This window comes from Toxotes jaculatrix, chromosome 8 (genome assembly GCF_017976425.1).
Source record: "Toxotes jaculatrix isolate fToxJac2 chromosome 8, fToxJac2.pri, whole genome shotgun sequence".
Taxonomy (NCBI): Eukaryota; Metazoa; Chordata; class Actinopteri; family Toxotidae; genus Toxotes; species Toxotes jaculatrix.
The window spans coordinates 1,675,779-1,697,252 of NC_054401.1; the positions used below are offsets into that span (position 1 = coordinate 1,675,779).

The following is a 21,474-nucleotide window of genomic DNA, read 5'->3' on the forward strand; positions in this document are numbered from 1 at the left end:
CAACACAATTACGTGAGTTGATTTGGTTACTGTGAGTTTCCTGATACTACGTCAAGCAAATGTCCAAAGTCCACTTTTTACATTTTACATTAGCACTCCTCTTCCTGCAGGCACACAGATTGTAATACTGCTTTTTATTAGAATATCATCTTTTCATAACACAATATAACACTGTGTATGGGTTTCAGTTCACACAGAGCCAGTCAGGGATGCAAATGAATGCCTCAACTAAAAGCAGAAGTTGTTCATTTCAAGGCTGTGAGTGACAGACTCCACTAAACAGGGGAAACAACAACTTCTCGTATTAGGATGCGTTGTGGTTGAATTACAGTGGCACTTCTCTGTCAAGTCAGACTCGTCCCAGGAGAACAAGTGCAGCAATGGCAGAGGAGGTTAACTACGCCTCTGTTGTATTCAAAGCCAAAAACAATCCCCCACCTGAAGGTAAGAAGAAAGTCTACTTTTTAAACACAGCACATCACGAAAGGTTATCAGCTATTGATTTGGATTTCAGATACTGCATGTCTGCAGTGTGTGTGGATTTTCTTTCATGGTATTTTCTTCAGTAACACTGGACAGAAAATACACTCTTCTAAAACACAGGAATATTTACTGACCAGAGAATTAAATCCGAGTCAGTAAGCAGGAAAAAATCAGACGAGTTCTTCAGAGAAAAGACTGTGACTGTGTGGAAATGCTTTGAATGTTCTGAAATGTTGATCACTGTGGACTGTTCACTGTAAACGAAGAAAAGAGAGATGCACAGTGTTAAACTGTTAACAGTGAGTGTGTCCTCTGCATCGACCAGTTTACTTTAACATGTAATCCCTTTACCATCTGTGATCCACTGGAACGGCCCGTTTTAATTTCATCTCAGTCAGGTTTGTCTTCAGCTTCTGTTTCCTGAATTCAAATGGTTCAAAACAAACATGATGAAATGTTGGAATCAGGGTCCAACCTGATAAATCTATTACACTGTAAAGACATAGCTACAATGAGACAGATGTAATGTCCTGTGGGGGTCTACAGAATACAGTTGAAAAGCAAAGAAAGGCCAATTTCAAATAATGGAATAATCCTTTAAAATGCCTTCATGTGCCACACACAGTAAATGACCAGGATGTCGTATTCTTCGATCTTTCAGCTAAAAAGGAAGAGGACACTGTGTACGATGAAGTGAAGGTGGAAAGTAAAAAATCCCAAGAAACTGCGGACACAAATGGTACGTTGTAAAAAAATAATTTAAATGTATATATGTATAGAAAATTATTATTATTCCTAGTATTAGTGGTGCATCCCTTTTCATGCACAGTATTGTTCTTCTCGTTCATCTTATTCTTGTTCCGTGTTGATTTTCGGTAAGTCCTCCCACACCGCCGAGCGCACACCAACAAATTACACATCAAACCGTGCGGCTCGGTCGGACTCGGTGTGCTTTTATTTATTTTTCTCCAGAATATTCAAGTTTCGCGACGTAATTCCCAAAAAAAATGCGAAGAATTTCCCATAGAGAGTGAACGGGAAGTCGCAAATCTTTAATGAATTTCCCACGTTTTTTTCAAACATCTGCTCAGGCATACTTTCACCAGTCAAACTTTAAAATGTGGACACAAGTCCTGTGTATTCCACGTGAATTCAACTTTTTTCCTAAGTTGTGTAGTTTTTGAACAGTGACCCTTTAACGATCATGTGTGATTTTGGAAAAATTCAGGGTTTAATAGTGTGCGGTGCGGAGCACGGACACACACACACTCACAGACACACACAGACACACACACACACACACACACACACCACTCACACACACACAGACAGACAAACGCAGGGCAATTGTCTAGTTATCATTATTATTAGTCATTCATTAATTTATCTCCATGTTTATGTGAAGTTAAAATAAGGCTTTAGCAGTGAGATACTCAAAATCAAGTTCTCACCTTTCCTGTTTCCTGTTTCCTCGACATCACAATGAAACACAGGCTTCAAACATAATGATCCAAAATACATCAAGATGAAAGTATCAGAACCATCTTCAGATATATTTAACAGAGCTGCACAGGCGGATATGAAGGATCTATGAACAGGGGCAGTCGGCAGCAGCGGCACCCTGAACCTTTGTCCTGATGGCAACAACTCATATCCACCAAAGAGATGATGTGCCTGCCCTTTCCTCACTTCAGATTCACACAGTGTCAAACTGGAGATATTAACCATCTCATTATGTTTGTTCTTGTTCACCACAGAAAGTGATAAAAATACCAAGCAAGCAGAGGAGAACCACGGTCTGTCTGTTTAAACTTTGGAAAGATACCAAGTTGATCCGATGAACTCAGACTTCTGAACTCTTACATTTGTATTTTCTTTTTTTTTGTTTGTTTGTTTTTTGTTTTTTCAGCAGGATTCCTCCCAGATAAGAAAGCAAACAACAGGCGTTGTCACCAAGTGGCTTTTTTTTTGGGCTTTCTTTGTGCCATTTTGTTGGCAGGCATCATAGTGGTGGTCTCTGTCTACAGTAAGTATACAAACTCAGCAGTCGATGCATGAACTCAGACTCATACATGAAACAGTCCTTAAAGAATCAGAGGACCAGTTTTCTTCTGTGACCTTTATTTTCTGTGACTCATGTATCAGCCACAGTCAGAATCTACTGCCAGTGTTTTACCTTCTACAAGTTTGTTTCTAAATCTGTGACAGTGAATTCATAACACAGGGTTCTTGCTTATGTGATTTCCATTTCTTTTGATATTATCATTACCATTTATTCCATGTCCTGCATTGGGAAGGCTCATTGTAATTTATAGTGAAGCATCTGGGAAAACATCAGACCAAATACTAAGACATTAAAGACAAATTTAGGAAACATTTGATCATATGTTTTACAGCTTTGTGCTTACTTACTCCCAAAAAAAGGAAAATATATATGTTAAATCTAAGTTTAGAGTAAAGCACTTTATAGTGTATGCTCACCTGAATATGAATATGAATTTGTAGGTGACTTTTACAAATGCGACAGAAGCAACAGCACAGCAGAGTGTGGAAAACACAGACATGTATGCTTAGAACAAAATAAAGGAGTCAAGTGATGTTCTATATTTTTCTTACCTTTCCTGATAAAAAAATTTCTCATAAATTTACTAAACACAATAGGAGCCTAAACTCCCAAAAGGCTGGAAACTTGAATCAGGGCAAACAGGACAGATCCTCAGAGAGCAGCAAAATGACAAGAACTAAATGGAAAAATCGGAATTGCAATATCACCATCCATTAAGCTAATTTTCATTTTGCAGTTGCTACATTAAGTGAAGAGAGTGAAACAAATGAGCTGAACCAGTTAAAAGTCAACCAAACAGCGATACTGGCTGACAATCGCAACCTGACAAACCTCAACAACAGGCTCATGTCAGACAATGAAAACCTGAGGAAAGACAACAAGAATCTCACAGTCCAGTTTGACAACCTGACAAAAGCCTATGCTGTCTTAGAAAACAAGATGACAGAGCTGACATCACAAAACCTTAACCTGACAGCACGAAACCAGGAGCTGGAGACACAAAACCTTAACCTGACAACACGAAACCAGAAGCTGGAGAAAGAGAGGAACAACTTAACACAAGAAATACAAAACATTCAGACAGAGTGGAATGAGCTCAACGTCACTCGAGCTCAGTGGAGCATTGATGCCTACTGCACCAAAGAAAATAACGGTATGTTCAGATCACTTTGATTAGGTCCAAAAATGAACAATAATACCATCAATATGGAGTAAAGCTGTTTCTAAGTTTGTCTCTGTTGTTTCAGGAAGACAGTGTAAAGCCTGTCAGTATGGATGGCTGGAAGAAAAGTCCAGATGCTATGCCATTAATGACCCTGAACCTCCAGGTCAGAGAAACTGGGAAGGAGCTCGAGAAGACTGCAGAGGAAAGAATTCAGATTTGGCTGTTGTAGTTAATGAACAGGAGAAGGTAATGAGAAAACACTTGGAATATTTATTAAAGCCTATGTGAAATGAAAAGTATTTTCTGTAGGTCTGAACTCACTGTGAGTCTGTAGATCACAGTGAGCTTGTAGTATTTAAATATCTCTGATAACTGTCTCTCCACTGTCCTCAGACGTACATCAGTAATAATATTTGGGGCAGCATTGGATTCTGGATCGGCCTGAGAGCTGAAGATGGGAGATGGAAGTGGGTGGATGGACGTAATCTGACTGAAAGGTAAGAGACACACTGATGAACACTTTGAATCCTAAAATCTATCAGCCTTGTTCTAACCATCATGTTTTTCCCTCAGCTCCTGGATACAACAACCTGCTGACAACGGTCAATGTGTAATTTCTGTCTATAACCAAGGATGGAAATCAGTGAGCTGTAGTGACAGAAACCGATGGATCTGTGAAAAGGCAGCTTTATCTGTTTAAACACTGCAGACAAACTAGAGCTTACTGAATCATCTGTTAAGATTAATTATAAATAGGATAATGTCAGTTGGATTATAAATATAAAATTATGAAGATTTCTGATCACAAATTGTGTTTTTCAAAACCAAAATTGAATTGATAGGTACTGAGTCTGACTGCTGACACCAGCATCATTAATGACTTTCAATGTGCTTTTCTTCCACTCTGTTAGAGATGCAGTGCTTACAATGTGTATGTTAGTAGATTGATGAAAGGGACCAACAACACATGTACATGTTCCATTATTGCTGCTGATTGGCCAGCAGAGGGAGCTGTGTTACCTCTCCACAACATGTCACTGGGGCGTTTGTATTCTGATGTAGAGAATATTTGTATGTACAGGTGATAGTTAGGTGTTATCTGTCTGTCTGGAAGCAAATTCATGTTTATTCCATTACAATAAATCAAAATGCTGCCACACAATGTTGTTGTGGACTTTTTCTTGCAAATTGCTGCTTGGAAATGTCAGTGATCTTTAATCAAGTCAGGAAGAACAACATTAATATTAGAAGATGCTGAAACATGTTTCATCCAGATGAGGCAGAAGAAGATGTGGCCTCAGTGTGTTCGCTCCATTCGGACCTCATTAGTCCTTCACACAGTCAGCATCAGCACCAGCAGAGCTCCAGAGAGAGACAGGAGGTCTCATGTATTAGGGAAGTATTATACTGTGTCTTTTACAGAGAGGAATTTCCTGTGAGTCAGATGGAGCTTCAGTCTTTAGTGCTGATGTTACATAAAGAGCTGATCATGTTGAAATGTGCTGAGGAAGAATTTTGCTCCTGGGCAGAAACAGACAAACATTAAATCCATGTTCACGTTACTGATCAAGTTTTGACTTAAAGATCAGTTTGTGTGTTAAACACTAGATGTTTGTGTTTGTCAGATACATGGTAGAAATGGACAAATCTACTTGATTAGAATAAAAAATTCTGTCAGTAAAAAATGAGCTGCAGCAGCATGACAGGATGTGTCTGACCCACAGTGTGGGCTGAAACTATTAAAACAGAGAACTTCACATCACCACAAGGAATCAGCTGCTGCTGAACAGTGACACAAACTGTCGCCAGAAAACTGAACTAAAAACTAAACACCAACACAGAGTTGGTGAGCTGTGCACCTTCATACTTCCCTTTCAGCCTTCATGTAGGATTACTGCTGAAACTTGTGCTTTGTCCAAGATGAACACAAACACACAGCAGGGGACTGTTACCTTCAAAAAGCCAAATGCTTCTTTATCTGCAGGTAAGATACTTTCTAATAGAATCAAACTTTACAGGCTTTGTGTCTGTTGTGTAGCAGTATCTAATCTTATTGTTTTCATAAGTTTCATAAGTGTTGTCTCCTCTGCCTCAGTCAGAGATCTCACTAACCTCATCAACACAAAGTCACAAATTCATTTTCACCTTCATCTTTTCTATCATGATTTTTCCAGTCTGCTCAACATATTATTATTATATGAAGATGTTTCTTATATTTTGATTTTATTGTTTCTCTGATATTGGGGTATATGTATATTCTAAGAGGGGTATTGCAGGATTTTTACTTTTATTCAACTTCCCTTATTTCATTTTTTATATTTTTATTTTTTCACACTAAACTTTATTTATTTTAGATACATCTTTCTCTGTGCAATTTTCAAAATTTTTCTTCATTTTCATTTGGGAGTTGGTCTGTAACCCAAAAATTTCCCTACAGGGATTGATAAAGTTTTTCTGATTCTGATTAGGAGTAATACTGCAAATAAAGATTAATTTACTGCAGATATTTAAACACTGGTGTTTGATCTGAACTGTTTCAGAGGAAGTTGAAGAAGCTGACTATGTTAATGCAGCAGTATGCACTGTGGACAACAAACGAGTCACATTAGGTATGTTCCTGACACACTTTACTACATGATAATGAACTTAAGCATGATTTTTTCTATTCATCAAAATGATTAATGAACATGTGACAATGACAAAAGCTGAAATGTGAAGGTTTAGAATCACTATGTATTTGTTATTTGAAAAGAAAGATGTTTCTTTTCTCAATATCAAAAGTCCAGAACAGAACTTGTGACTGTTTTAAAGAACACTTGACATATTCCAGCTGAATTCTTATTTGGCAGATAAGAAGTCTCCCTCCTTCACTCAGTCTGTTCCAACAATAGCAGTGAGTTGGGTTGTACTGCTTGTAATTGTGGGTCTTCATATCTACTGTGAGTATGAAGTCAAAGGTGACTCTATATCATCTGTAAGCAAACGTGTGTTGTTCTGTAACATCAACAAATGCTGACTGAAAACACCATTTATGTGACAGTTGCTTTAAGTCAAAGTTATTATTTCCTCATGTTAATGTTTTACACAGTGACAGCTCACCACTCCTTCCTGTATGTTTCACTGCAGTTACCTCTGTCATTTCTGAAAACAACAACAAGCTGAATGAAGAAATCCGTAACCTGACAAACCTCAGCAACATGCTTGTGTCAGACAATGAAAACCTGAGGAAAGACAACAAGAATCTCACAGTCCAGTTTGACAACCTGACACCAGTCTATGCTGTCTTAGGGAAAAAGATCACAGAGCTGACAACACAAAACCTTAACCTGACAGCACGAAACCAGAAGCTGGAGAAAGAGAGAAACAACTTCAAAGAGGAAATACAAAACATTCAGACAGAGTGGAACGAGCTCAACGTCACTCGAGCTCAGTGGAGCATTGATGCCTACTGCCCCAAAGAAAGTAACGGTATGTTCAGATCACTTTGATTAGGTCCAAAAATGAACAATAACACCATCAATATGGAGTAAAGCTGTTTCTAAGTTTGTCTCTGTTGTTTCAGGAAGACAGTGTAAAGCTTGTCAGAAGGGATGGCTGGAAGAAAAGTCCAGATGCTATGCCATTAATGACCGTGATCCTGCAGGTCAGAGAAACTGGGAAGGAGCTCGAGAAGACTGCAGAGGAAAGATTTCAGATTTGGCTGTTGTAGTTAATGAACAGGAGAAGGTAATGAGAAAACACTGGGAATATTTATTAAAGCCTATATGAAATGAAAAGTATTTTCTGTAGGTCTGAACTCACTGTGAGTCTGTAGATCACAGTGAGCTTGTAGTATTTAAATATCTCTGATAACTGTCTCTCCACTGTCCTCAGACGTACATCAGTAATAATATTTGGGGCAGCATTGGATTCTGGATCGGCCTGAGAGCTGAAGATGGGAGATGGAAGTGGGTGGATGGACGTAATCTGACTGAAAGGTAAGAGACACGTTGATGAACACTTTGAGTCCTAAAATCTATCAGCCTTGTTCTAACCATCATGTTTTTCCCTCAGCTCCTGGATACAACAACCTGCTGACAACGGTCAATGTGTAATTTCTGTCTATAACCAAGGATGGAAATCAGTGAGCTGTAGTGACACAAACCGATGGATCTGTGAAAAGGCAGCTTTATCTGTTTAAACACTGCAGACAAACTAGAGGTTACTGAATCATCTGTTAAGATTAATTATAAATAGGATAATGTCAGTTGGATTATAAATATATAATTATGAAGATTTCTAATCACAAATTGTGTTTTTGAAAAACAAAATTTGAAAATTTAAAGAATTTTATTTTTCTCAGAAAAAAGGTAAAAAAAAGTGAATATTTTTCAAAGCTGTTTGTGAATGTGCTTTGTGTGTGTGTGTGTGTGTGTGTGTGTGTGTGTGTGTAAACATGCAGTTAGATATTAGATTATATAGGTTCTGAGTCTGACTGCTGACACCAGCATCATTAATGACTTTCAATGTGCTTTTCTTCCACTCTGTTAGAGATGCAGTGCTTACAATGTGTATGTTAGTAGATTGATGAAAGGGACCAACAACACATGGACATTTTCCATTATTGCTGCTGATTGGCCAGCAGAGGGAGCTGTGTTACCTCTCCACAACATGTCACTGGGGCTGTTGTCATAAGTGTTTGTATTCTGATGTAGAGAATATTTGTATGTACAGGTGATAGTTAGGTGTTATCTGTCTGTCTGGAAGCAAATTCATGTTTATTCTATTACAATAAATCAAAATGCTGCCACACAAAGTTGTTGTGGACTTTTTCTTGCAAATTGCTGCTTGGAAATGTCAGTGATCTTTAATCAAGTCAGGAAGAACAACATTAATATTAGAAGATGCTGAAACATGTTTCATCCAGATGAGGCAGAAGAAGATGTGGCCTCAGTGTGTTCGCTCCATTCGGACCTCATTAGTCCTTCACACAGTCAGCATCAGCACCAGCAGAGCTCCAGAGAGAGACAGGAGGTCTCATCTATTAGGGAAGTATTATACTGTGTCTTTTACAGAGAGGAATTTCCTGTGAGTCAGATGGAGCTTCAGTCTTTAGTGCTGATGTTACATAAAGAGCTGATCATGTTGAAATGTGCTGAGGAAGAATTTTGCTCCTGGGCAGAAACAGACAAACATTAAATCCATGTTCACGTTACTGATCAAGTTTTGACTTAAAGATCAGTTTGTGTGTTAAACACTAGATGTTTGTGTTTGTCAGATGCATGGTAGAAATGGACAAATCTACTTGATTAGAATAAAAAATTCTGTCAGTAAAAGGTGAGCTGCAGCAGCGTGACAGGATGTGTCTGAAAATATTAAGGCACATGACTTCCTGTTACAACAAGTTATCAGTATCTGCTAATCAGAGACACAAACTGTTGCAAGAAAATTTAACTAAAAACCAAACACATTTCTGTGAATATCACAGTTGGTGAGCTGTGCACCTTCATACTTCCCTTTCAGCCTTCATGTAGGATTACTGCTGAAACTTGTGCTTTGTTGAAGATGAACACAAACACACAGCAGGGGACTGTTACCTTCAAAAAGCCAAATGCTTCTTTATCTGCAGGTAAGATACTTTCTAATAGAATCAAACTTTACAGGCTTTGTGTCTGTTGTGTAGCAGTATCTAATCTTATTGTTTTCATAAGTTTCATAAGTGTTGTCTCCTCTGCCTCAGTCAGAGATCTCACTAACCTCATCAACACAAAGTCACAAATTCATTTTCACCTTCATCTTTTCTATAATAATGTTTCCAGTCTGCTCAACATATTAGGAGTAATACTGCAAATAAAGACTAATTTACTGCAGATATTTAAACACTGGTGTTTGATCTGAACTGTTTCAGAGAAACCGGAAGAAGCTGACTATGTTAATGTAGCAGTACGCACTGTGGACAACAAACCAGCCACCTTAGGTATGTTCCTGACACAGTTTACTGCACGATAATTAATTTTAGTGTGATTTTTCTCTTACTTCTCTCCACTGTCCTCAGAAATACATCAATGATCACAGTTGGAGCAGTTCAGGAGAAGAGGGATTCTGGATCGGCCTGAGAGCTGAAGATGGGAGATGGAAGTGGGTGGATGGACGTAATCTGACTGAAAGGTAAGAGACACATTGATGAACACTTTGAATCCTAAAATCTATCAGCCTTGTTCTAACCATCATGTTTTTCCCTCAGCTCCTGGAAACAAGGACCTGCTGACAACGGTCAATGTGTAATTTCTGTCTATAACCAAGGATGGAAATCAGTGAGCTGTAGTGACAGAAACCGATGGATCTGTGGAAAGGCAGCTTTATCTGTTTAAACACTGCAGACAAACTAGAGGTTACTAAATCATCTGTTAGGATTAATTATAAATAGGATAATGTCAGTTGGATTATAAATATATAATTATGAAGACTTCTAATCACAAATTGTGTTTTTGAAAAACAAAATTTGAAAATTTAATGAATTTTATTTTTCTCAGAAAAAAGGTAAAAATTAAAGTGAATGATTTTTCAAAGCTGTTTGTGAATGTGCTTTGTGTGTGTGTGTGTGTGTGTGTGTGTGTGTGTGCGTGCGTGTGTTAGATATTAGATTATATAGGTACTGAGTCTGACTGCTGACACCAGCATCATTAATGACTTTCAATGTGCTTTTCTTCCACTCTGTTAGAGATGCAGTGCTTACAATGTGTTTGTTTGTAGATTGATGAAAGGGACCAACAACACATGGACATTTTCCATTATTGCTGCTGATTGGCCAGCAGAGGGAGCTGTGTTACCTCTCCACAACATGTTACTGGGGCTGTTGTCACAAGTGTTTGTATTCTGATGTAGAGAATATTTGTATGTACAGGTGATAGTTACAGTTATAGTTACAGAGAGGAATTTCCTGTGAGTCAGATGGAGCTTCAGTCTTTAGTGCTGATGTTACATAAAGAGCTGATCATGTTGAAATGTGCTGAGGAAGAATTTTGCTCCTGGGCAGAAACAGACAAACATTAACTCCATGTTCACGTCACTGATCAAGTTTTGACTTAAAGATCAATTTGTGTGTTAAACACTAGATGTTTGTGTTTGTCAGATGCATGGTAGAAATGGACAAATCTACTTGATTAGAAAAAAAAAAAAGTAAAAATGAGCTGCAGCAGCGTGACAGGATGTGTCTGACCCACAGTGTTTGCTGAAACTATTAAAACAGAGAACTTCACATCACCACAAAGAATCATCTGCTGCTGAACAGAGACACAAAGTGTCGCCAGAAAACTGAACTAAAAACCAAACACATTTCTCTGAATATCACAGTTGGTGAGCTGTGGACCTTCATACTTCCCTTTCAGCCTTCATGTAGGATTACTGCTGAAACTTGTGCTTTGTTGAAGATGAACACAAACACACAGCAGGGGACTGTTACCTTCAAAAAGCCAAATGCTTCTTTATCTGCAGGTAAGATACTTTCTAATAGAATCAAACTTTACAGGCTTTGTGTCTGTTGTGTAGCAGTATCTAACCTTATTGTTTTCATAAGTTTCATAAGTGTTGTCTCCTCTGCCTCAGTCAGAGATCTCACTAACCTCATCAACACAAAGTCACAAATTCATTTTCACCTTCATCTTTTCTATCATGATTTTTCCAGTCTGCTCAACATATTATTATTATATGAAGATGTTTCTTATATTTTGATTTTATTGTTTCTCTGATATTGGGGTATATGTATATTCTAAGAGGGGTATTGCAGGATTTTTACTTTTATTCAACTTCCCTTATTTCATTTTTTATATTTTTATTTTTTTACACTAAACTTTATTTATTTTAGATACATCTTTCTCTGTGCAATTTTCAAAATTTTTCATTTTCATTTGGGAGTTGGTCTGTAACCCAAAAATTTCCCTACAGGGATTGATAAAGTTTTTCTGATTCTGATTAGGAGTAATACTGCAAATAAAGATTAATTTACTGCAGATATATAAACACTGGTGTTTGATCTGAACTGTTTCAGAGGAAGTTGAAGAAGCTGACTATGTTAATGCAGCAGTATGCACTGTGGACAACAAACCAGTCACCTTAGGTATGTTCCTGACACATTTTACTACATGATAATGAACTTAAGCATGATTTTTTCTATTCATCAAAATGATTAATGAACATGTGACAATGACAAAAGCTGAAATGTGAAGGTTTAGAATCACTGTGTATTTGTTATTTCAAAAGAAACATGTTTCTTTTCTCAATATCAAAAGTCCAGAACAGAACTTGTGACTGTTTTAAAGAACACTTAACATATTCCAGCTGAATTCTTATTTGGCAGATAAGAAGTCTCCCTCCTTCACTCAGTCTGTTCCAACAATAGCAGTGAGTTGGGTTGTACTGCTTGTAATTGTGAGTCTTCATATCTACTGTGAGTATGAAGTCAAAGGTGACTCTATATCATCTGTAAGCAAACGTGTGTTGTTCTGTAACATCAACAAATGCTGACTGAAAACACCATTTATGTGACAGTTGCTTTAAGTCAAAGTCATTATTTCCTCATGTTAATGTTTTACACAGTGACAGCTCACCACTCCTTCCTGTATGTTTCACTGCAGTTACCTCTGTCATTTCTGAAAACAACAACAAGCTGAATGAAGAAAACCGTAACCTGACATCACGAAACCAGGAACTAGAGACTCAAAACCAGGAGCTGGAGAAAGAGAGGAACAACTTAACAGAAAAAATACAAAACATTCAGACAGAGTGGAACGAGCTCAACGTCACTCGAGCTCAGTGGAGCATTGATGCCTACTGCCCCAAAGAAAGTAACGGTATGTTCAGATCACTTTGATTAGGTCCAAAAATGAACAATAACACCATCAATATGGAGTAAAGCTGTTTCTAAGTTTGTCTCTGTTGTTTCAGGAAGACAGTGTAAAGCTTGTCAGAAGGGATGGCTGGAAGAAAAGTCCAGATGCTATGCCATTAATGACCGTGATCCTGCAGGTCAGAGAAACTGGGAAGGAGCTCGAGAAGACTGCAGAGGAAAGATTTCAGATTTGGCTGTTGTAGATAATGAACAGGAGAAGGTAATGAGAAAACACTGGGAATATTTATTAAAGCCTATGTGAAATGAAAAGTATTTTCTGTAGGTCTGAACTCACTGTGAGTCTGTAGATCACAGTGAGCTTGTAGTATTTAAATATCTCTGATAACTGTCTCTCCACTGTCCTCAGACATACATCAGTAATAATATTTGGGGCAGTATTGGATACTGGATTGGCCTGAGAGCTGAAGATGGGAGATGGAAGTGGGTGGATGGACGTAATCTGACTGAAAGGTAAGAGACACACTGATGAACACTTTGAATCCTAAAATCTATCAGCCTTGTTCTAACCATCATGTTTTTCCCTCAGCTCCTGGATACAAGAACCTGCTGACAACGGTCAATGTGTAATTTCTGTCCAAAACCAAGGATGGAAATCAGTGAGCTGTAGTGACAGAAACCGATGGATCTGTGAAAAGGCAGCTTTATCTGTTTAAACACTGCAGACAAACTAGAGCTTACTGAATCATCTGTTAAGATTAATTATAAATAGGATAATGTCAGTTGGTTTATAAATATAAAATTATGAAGATTTCTGATCACAAATTTTATTTTGAAAAAGAAAACTGAAAATTTAAAGAATTTTATTTTTCTCAGAAAAAAGGTAAAAATTATAGTGAATGATTTTTCAAAGCTGTTTGTGAATGTGCTTTGTGTGTGTGTGTGTGTGTGTGTGTGTGTGTGTGTGTGTGTGTGTGTGTGTTAGATATTAGATTATATAGGTACTGAGTCTGACTGCTGACACCAGCATCATTAATGACTTTCAATGTGCTTTTCTTCCACTCTGTTAGAGATGCAGTGCTTGCAATGTGTATGTTAGTAGATTGATGAAAGGGACCAACAACACATGGACATTTTCCATTATTGCTGCTGATTGGCCAGCAGAGGGAGCTGTGTTACCTCTCCACAACATGTCACTGGGGCTGTTGTCATAAGCGTTTGTATTCTGATGTAGAGAATATTTGCCACACAATGTTGTTGTGGACTTTTTCTTGCAAATTGCTGCTTGGAAATGTCAGTGATCTTTAATCAAGTCAGGAAGAGCAACATTAATATTAGAAGATGCTGAAACTTGTTTCATCAAGATGAGGCAGAAGAAGATGTGGCCTCAGTGTGTTCGCTCCATTCAGACCTCATTAGTCCTTCACACAGTCAGCATCAGCACCAGCAGAGCTCCAGAGAGAGACAGGAGGTCTCATCTATCAGGGAAGTATTATACTGTGTCTTTTACAGAGAGGAATTTCCTGTTTCATCCAGATGAAAACTGAACTAAAAACCAAACACTTTCCCGTGAATATCACAGTCGGCGAGATGTGGACTTTCATACTTCTCTTTCAACCTTTATGTTTATTACTTTATTGATCCCTCAAGCTGGGGAAATTTATCTCTGTATTGTACCCACACCAATGCAGTGGAGACGCTGGGGCAGGGGGCTGTAAATGATCACAAGAAACTTGCCAAGCTGACACAGTCCTTTCTTCATTTTCTGGCAGAAAATGGTCACAAGATGTTAAAAGATAAACTGCAGCTTGTTCATTATCTTGGGCATATAGTTACTCCAGAGGGTCGTTGGTTGGGTCTGGACTGCATCCAGGTGACTCTGGATCTTCCAAAACCACAAACCAAAACACAAAAGATGTATTTTCTAGGTTTAGCAGGCTTTTGCCGCCCATGGATCTCTGATTTTGCGGAGATCTCCCACTCCTTGTATGATTTCACTCATGGGGGAAAACATTTGGCCATGACTGACTTTGTGACGTGGACTCCTGAGGCAGAAAGAGCTTTTACTGACTTGAAAGGGCATATTATATATTCATTGTGTGGTGTCCAAGGGGGGAGTTGTAGGTTTCAGCAGTGAGGATCACTTCCGCGTTCAAAAAGCTGCAGTTCCTCGGCTGCCGCTGGGGGCTGGCTCCAGAAGTGAGCAATTCTCCATTGACCCCGCATGTTAAAATAGCCAACTTTACATCATAAAAAAACCCCACATTTACAGCCTTGTTTTTGGTGTCTACTGATAGTTTCCACCTCCGTGAACACTGTGGGGGCTGATTTATTTTGTACCACAACCGTTTGACTGTTATTTTGGCTTAATATTCTTACATAAATTAGGTCGTGTTTACGTTGAGTGACAGCCCATAGACAGGTACTGGTAGTTAGCTCTTTGCTAAAGCATCGGCTGGGCTAGGCGGCTACATCCAGAAGCCTCCGGCTACCTCCAGCGGTGGACAGGGGCTGCAGTGTCCGTGTTTGTTTGCCAATGTTAGGATAGGTTTTTGTGACAGTATGGCTTGTTGTAGTGTAGACTGTACTAACCGACCGTCGAAGGAGTCTGTGTTGCAGTTTTTTTGGTAAGTAAATTTCTCACTATTTTACCTGGATGTTTGCGCTAATTAGCATGTATTAGCATATTTTGCAGCTGGCTTATGACTTAATTGCAGATTTCTGGTCGCTGCTGATACAGATAGAGGACCGGAGCAGCTAATGTTAGGAACGCTGCTGCGGTGTGTTCCGTGCTATAAGTGTATAGCGGGTGGAGGCAGCGGTGAAAGCCTGTAAATATTAAATATTAAACATTTTAATATATTATTATTATCATTATTTTAGTTATCATTAATAATAATGACAACAATAATAATGTTTTTAACGTTTTAATATATTTTATTAATATGAAATAATAATGATTGTTTCACAGTTAAATAATAAGCTAGAAATAAATTTCCCCCCACAGCTCCACCAAACCCTGCAGCTCCACCTAAACCTCTCTATCTGAAACAGTCATGTTTAAAACACAGCAGCAACATTATGATCTCTGTTGTATGCTGTGTGTCGCGATCGTACGGGGTCGAGCTAGTCGGGTCGGACTCGGGGACTGTCGTGTGGTGGATGTAGCTACGTGTAGCTGCCGCTTAGCTTGTTAGCCTAGCTGATTAGCTGATTAGCCTTAGGCTAGCTCGGTTGCTCCGAGCTAAGTGGCCGGGTTCTCGGCCAGCTGACCCGTAGAGTAACCTCCTCTTCGCCAAATATGGAAAGTACACTCCCACTAAAATCCAAGATGGCGCAGCTCCAATGCCCATGGTTTGGTCACAAAACCAACTCCCCGAAACCAATGGGTGACGTCACGGGTGCTACGTCCATGTCTTATACAGTCTATGGTGGTGGTATTTGTTATTTGAAAAGAAAGATGTTTCTTTTCTCAATATCAAAAGTCTATAACAGAACTTGTGACTGTTTTAAAGAACACTTGACATATTCCAGCTGAATTCTTATTTGGCAGATAAGAAGTCTCCCTCCTTCACTCAGTCTGTTCCAACAATAGCAGTGAGTTGGGTTGTACTGCTTGTAATTGTGGGTCTTCATATCTACTGTGAGTATGAAGTCAAAGGTGATTCTATATCATCTGTAAGCAAACGTGTGTTGTTCTGTAACATCAACAAATGCTGACTGAAAACACCATTTATGTGACAGTTGCTTTAAGTCAAGGTTATTATTTCCTCATGTTAATGTTTTACACAGTGACAGCTCACCACTCCTTCCTGTATGTTTCACTGCAGTTACCTCTGTCATTTCTGAAAACAGCAAGCTGAATGAAGAAAACCGAAACCTGACAAACCTCAGCAACATGCTTGTGTCAGACAATGAAAACCTGAGGAAAGACAACAAGAATCTCACAGTCCAGTTTGACAACTTGACACAAGCCTATGGCGTCTTAGGAAAAAAGATCACAGAGCTGACAACACAAAACCAGGAGCTGGAGAAAGAGAGAAACAACTTCAAAGAGGAAATACAAAACATTCAGACAGAGTGGAATGAGCTCAACATCGCTCAAGCTCAGTGGAGCATTGATGCCTACTGCCCCAAAGAAAATAACGGTATGTTCAGATCACTTTGATTAGGTCCAAAAATGAACAATAATATGATCAATATGGAGTAATGCTGTTTCTAAGTTTGTCTCTGTTGTTTCAGGAAGACAGTGTAAAGCTTGTCAGAAGGGATGGCTGAAAGACCAGTCCAGCTGCTATGCCATTAATGACCGTGATCCTGCAGGTCAGAGAAACTGGGAAGGAGCTCGAGAAAACTGCAGAGGAAAGATTTCAGATTTGCCTGTTGTAGATAATGAACAGGAGAAGGTAATGAGAAAACACTGGGAATATTTATTAAAGCCTATATGAAATGAAAAGTATTTTCTGTAGGTCTGAACTCACTGTGAGTCTGTAGATCACAGTGAGCTTGTAGTATTTAAATATCTCTGATAACTGTCTCTCCACTGTCCTCAGAAATACATCAGTGATAACAGTTGGAGCAGTTCAGGAGACAAGGGATACTGGATCGGCCTGAGAGCTGAAGATGGGAGATGGAAGTGGGTGGATGGACGTAATCTGACTGAAAGGTAAGAGACACATTGATGAACACTTTGAATCCTAAAATCTATCAGCCTTGTTCTAACCATCATGTTTTTCCCTCAGCTCCTGGAAACAAGAACCTGCTGACAACGGTCAATGTGTAATTTCTGTCCAAAACCAAGGATGGAAATCAGTGAGCTGTAGTGACAGAAACCGATGGATCTGTGAAAAGGCAGCTTTATCTGTTTAAACACTGCAGACAAACTAGAGGTTACTGAATCATCTGTTAAGATTAATTATAAATAGGATAATGTCAGTTGGATTATAAATATAAAATTATGAAGATTTCTGATCACAAATTTTATTTTAAAAAACAAAACTGAAAATTTAAAGAATTTTATTTTTCTCAGAAAAAAGGTAAAAATTATAGTGAATGATTTTTCAAAGCTGTGAATGTGCTTTGTGTGTGTGTGTGTGTGTGTGTGTGTGTGTGTGCGTGCGTGTGTTAGATATTAGATTATATAGGTACTGAGTCTGACTGCTGACACCAGCATCATTAATGACTTTCAATGTGCTTTTCTTCCACTCTGTTAGAGATGCAGTGCTTACAATGTGTATGTTAGTAGATTGATGAAAGGGACCAACAACACATGTACATTTTCCATGATTGCTGCTGATTGGCCAGCAGAGGGAGCTGTGTTACCTCTCCACAACATGTCACTGGGGCTGTTGTCATAAGCGTTTGTATTCTGATGTAGAGAATATTTGTATGTACAGGTGATAGTTAGGTGTTATCTGTCTGTCTGGAAGCAAATTCGTGTTTATTCTATTAGAATAAATCAAAATGCTGCCACACAAAGTTGTTGTGGACTTTTTCTTGCAAATTGCTGCTTGGAAATGTCAGTGATCTTTAATCAAGTCAGGAAGAACAACATTAATATTAGAAGATGCTGAAACATGTTTCATCCAGATGAGGCAGAAGAAGATGTGGCCTCAGTGTGTTCGCTCCATTCGGACCTCATTAGTCCTTCACACAGTCAGCATCAGCACCAGCAGAGCTCCAGAGAGAGACAGGAGGTCTCATCTATTAGGGAAGTATTATACTGTGTCTTTTACAGAGAGGAATTTCCTGTGAGTCAGATGGAGCTTCAGTCTTTAGTGCTGATGTTACATAAAGAGCTGATCATGTTGAAATGTGCTGAGGAAGAATTTTGCTCCTGGGCAGAAACAGACAAACATTAAATCCATGTTCACGTTACTGATCAAGTTTTGACTTAAAGATCAGTTTGTGTGTTAAACACTAGATGTTTGTGTTTGTCAGATGCATGGTAGAAATGGACAATTCTACTTGATTAGAATAAAAAATTCTGTCAGTAAAAGATGAGCTGCAGCAGCATGAGAGGATGTGTCTGAAACTATTAAAACGTGATTTCCTGTTACAACAAGTTATCAGTATCTGCTAATCAGAGACACAAACTACTGCAAAACACGTTTCTGTGAATATCACAGTTGGTGAGCTGTGCACATTCATACTTCCCTTTCAGCCTTCATGTAGGATTACTGCTGAAACTTGTGCTTTGTCCAAGATGAACACAAACACACAGCAGGGGACTGTTACCTTCAAAAAGCCAAATGCTTCTTTATCTGCAGGTAAGATACTTTCTAATAGAATCAAACTTTACAGGCTTTGTGTCTGTTGTGTAGCAGTATCTAATCTTATTGTTTTCATAAGTTTCATAAGTGTTGTCTCCTCTGCCTCAGTCAGAGATCTCACTAACCTCATCAACACAAAGTCACAAATTCATTTTCACCTTCATCTTTTCTACCATGATTTTTCCAGTCGGCTCAACATATTATTATTATATAAAGATGTTTCTTATATTTTGGTTTTATTTTTATTTTATTGTTTCTCTGATATTGGGGTATATGTATATTCTAAGAGGGGTATTGAGTATTTTTACTTTTATTCAACTTCCCATATTTTTATTTTCATCATATTTTTTATATTTTTTTTTATGCTAAACTTTATTTATTTTAGATACATCTTTCTCTGTGCAATTTTCTAAAGATTTCTTCATTTTCAGTTGGGAGTTGGTCTGTAACCCAAAAATTTCCCTACGTGAATTGATAAAGTTTTTCTGATTCTGATTCTGATTCTGATTAGGAGTAATACTGCAAATAAAGCTTAATTTACTGCAGATACTTAAACACTGGGGTTTGATCTGAACTGTTTCAGAGGAAATTGAAGAAGCCGACTATGTTAATGCAGCAGTACGCACTGTGGACAAAATGCCAGTCACCTTAGGTATGTTCCTGACACAGTTTACTGCACAATAATTAACTTTAGTGTGATTTTTTTTTTTACAAACATCAAAATGATTAATGAACATGTGACAGTGACAAAAGCTGAAATGTGAAGGTTTAGAATCACTGTGTATTTGTTATTTGAAAAGAAAGATGTTTCTTTTCTCAATATCAAAAGTCTAGAACAGAACTTGTAACTGTTTTAAAGAACACTTGACATATTCCAGCTGAATTCTTATTTGGCAGATAAGAAGTCTCCCTCCTTCACTCAGTCTGTTCCAACAATAGCAGTGAGTTGGGTTGTACTGCTTGTAATTGTGGGTCTTCATATCTACTGTGAGTATGAAGTCAAAGGTCACTCTATATCATCTGTAAGCAAACGTGTGTTGTTCTGTAACATCAACAAATGCTGACTGAAAACACCATTTATGTGACAGTTGCTTTAAGTCAAAGTTATTATTTCCTCATGTTAATGTTTTACATAGTGACAGCTCACCACTCCTTCCTGTATGTTTCACTGCAGTTACCTCTGTCATTTCTGAAAACAACAACTAGCTGAATGAAGAAATCCTTAACCTGACAACACGAAACCAGGAACTAGAGAAAGAGAGGAACAACTTGACAGAAAAAATACAAAACACTGAGATAAAGTGGAATGAGCTCAACGTCACTCGAGCTCAGTGGAGCATTGATGCCTACTGCCCCAAAGAAAGTAACAGTATGTTCAGATCACTTTGATTAGGTCCAAAAATGAACAATAATACCATCAATATGGAGTAAAGCTGTTTCTAAGTTTGTCTCTGTTGTTTCAGGAAGACAGTGTAAAGCTTGTCAGACGGGAGGATGGAACAACGTCATGTCCAGCTGCTATGCCATTAATGACCCTCCATCTGCAGGTCAGAGAAACTGGGAAGGAGCTCGAGAAGACTGCAGAGGAAAGAATTCAGATTTGGCTGTTGTAGATAATGAACAGGAGAAGGTAATGAGAAAACACTGGGAATATTTATTAAAGCCTATATGAAATGAAAAGTATTTTCTTTAGGTCTGAACTCACTGTGAGTCTGTAGATCACAGTGAGCTTGTAGTATTTAAATATCTCTGATAACTGTCTCTCCACTGTCCTCAGACATACATCAGTAATGAAATTTGGGGCAGTATTGGATTCTGGATCGGCCTGAGAGCTGAAGATGGGAGATGGAAGTGGGTGGATGGACGTAATCTGACTGAAAGGTAAGAGACACATTGATGAACACTTTGAATCCTAAAATCTATCAGCCTTGTTCTAAGCATCATGTTTTTCCCTCAGCTCCTGGATACAACAACCTGCTATCAACGGTCAATGTGTAATTTCTGTCCAAAACCAAGGATGGAAATCAGTGAGCTGTAGTGACAGAAACCGATGGATCTGTGAAAAGGCAGCTTTATCTGTTTAAACACTGCAGACAAACTAGAGGTTACTAAATCATCTGTTAAGATTAATTATAAATAGGATAATGTCAGTTGGATTATAAATATAAAATTATGAAGATTTCTGATCACAAATTTTATTTTGAAAAAGAAAACTGAAAATTTAAAGAATTTTATTTTTCTCAGAAAAAAGGTAAAAATTATAGTGAATGATTTTTCAAAGCTGTGAATGTGCTTTGTGTGTGTGTGTGTGTGTGTGTGTGTGTGTGTGAGTTAGATATTAGATTATATAGGTACTGAGTCTGACTGCTGACACCAGCATCATTAATGACTTTCAATGTGCTTTTCTTCCACTCTGTTAGAGATGCAGTGCTTACAATGTGTATGTTAGTAGATTGATGAAAGGGACCAACAACACCTGTACATTTTCCATGATTGCTGCTGATTGGCCAGCAGAGGGAGCTGTGTTACCTCTCCACAACATGTCACTGGGGCTGTTGTCATAAGCGTTTGTACTCTGATGTAGAGAATATTTGTATGTACAGGTGATAGTTAGGTGTTATCTGTCTGTCTGGAAGCAAATTCATGTTTATTCTATTACAATAAA

General features: G+C 38.3%; 2 protein-coding genes and 1 long non-coding RNA gene across 7 annotated transcripts in view; all 3 read left to right on the forward strand.

Annotated features, from left to right (window-relative positions):
* LOC121185499 (asialoglycoprotein receptor 1-like) lies at positions 1 to 13,721 on the forward strand. Of its 5 annotated transcripts, XR_005894368.1 has the most exons (9): positions 120 to 444; positions 1,145 to 1,222; positions 2,241 to 2,279; positions 2,393 to 2,509; positions 3,285 to 3,701; positions 7,276 to 7,439; positions 7,587 to 7,690; positions 7,767 to 8,072; positions 13,434 to 13,721. XR_005894368.1 is itself a non-coding variant. In XM_041043698.1 (8 exons), exons 1-8 carry the CDS (start codon positions 381 to 383, stop codon positions 10,061 to 10,063), a joined length of 1,119 nt encoding a protein of 372 aa, XP_040899632.1. In that variant the 5' UTR covers positions 1 to 380; the 3' UTR covers positions 10,064 to 10,172. The 5 variants fall into 5 exon arrangements, 4 of the variants coding, with proteins under 4 accessions (XP_040899632.1, XP_040899635.1, XP_040899634.1 ...); XM_041043698.1 differs by lacking the exons at positions 7,587 to 7,690; positions 7,767 to 8,072; positions 13,434 to 13,721 and adding exons at positions 9,748 to 9,860; positions 9,937 to 10,172 and having other exon boundaries at positions 1 to 444; XM_041043701.1 differs by lacking the exon at positions 13,434 to 13,721 and having other exon boundaries at positions 7,767 to 8,163.
* LOC121185501 (CD209 antigen-like protein A) overlaps positions 11,059 to 21,474 on the forward strand; it is an 18,188-nt gene continuing 7,772 nt past the window's right edge. The window contains exons 1-4 of the mRNA XM_041043705.1: positions 11,059 to 11,186; positions 11,740 to 11,808; positions 12,049 to 12,138; positions 12,326 to 12,541. Coding sequence (XP_040899639.1) covers positions 11,123 to 11,186; positions 11,740 to 11,808; positions 12,049 to 12,138; positions 12,326 to 12,541 — 439 coding nt within the window. The 5' untranslated portion in view covers positions 11,059 to 11,122. The remainder of the gene's footprint in view (positions 11,187 to 11,739; positions 11,809 to 12,048; positions 12,139 to 12,325; positions 12,542 to 21,474) is intronic.
* Positions 19,390 to 20,063, forward strand: LOC121185503. Its single transcript, XR_005894369.1, has 3 exons — positions 19,390 to 19,461; positions 19,707 to 19,796; positions 19,984 to 20,063. It is a non-coding gene; the product is annotated as an uncharacterized LOC121185503 (long non-coding RNA).

Excerpts from the sequence above, each read along its gene's own strand:
- LOC121185499 (XM_041043698.1), top strand. The coding sequence starts at position 381 with ATGGCAGAGGAGGTTAACTACGCCTCTGTTGTATTCAAAGCCAAAAAC. Across the intron at positions 2,510-3,284 it reads AGTGGTGGTCTCTGTCTACA|TTGCTACATTAAGTGAAGAG; the intron begins GTAAGTATACAA and ends TTCATTTTGCAG. Across the intron at positions 3,702-7,275 it reads CTGCACCAAAGAAAATAACG|GAAGACAGTGTAAAGCTTGT; the intron begins GTATGTTCAGAT and ends CTGTTGTTTCAG.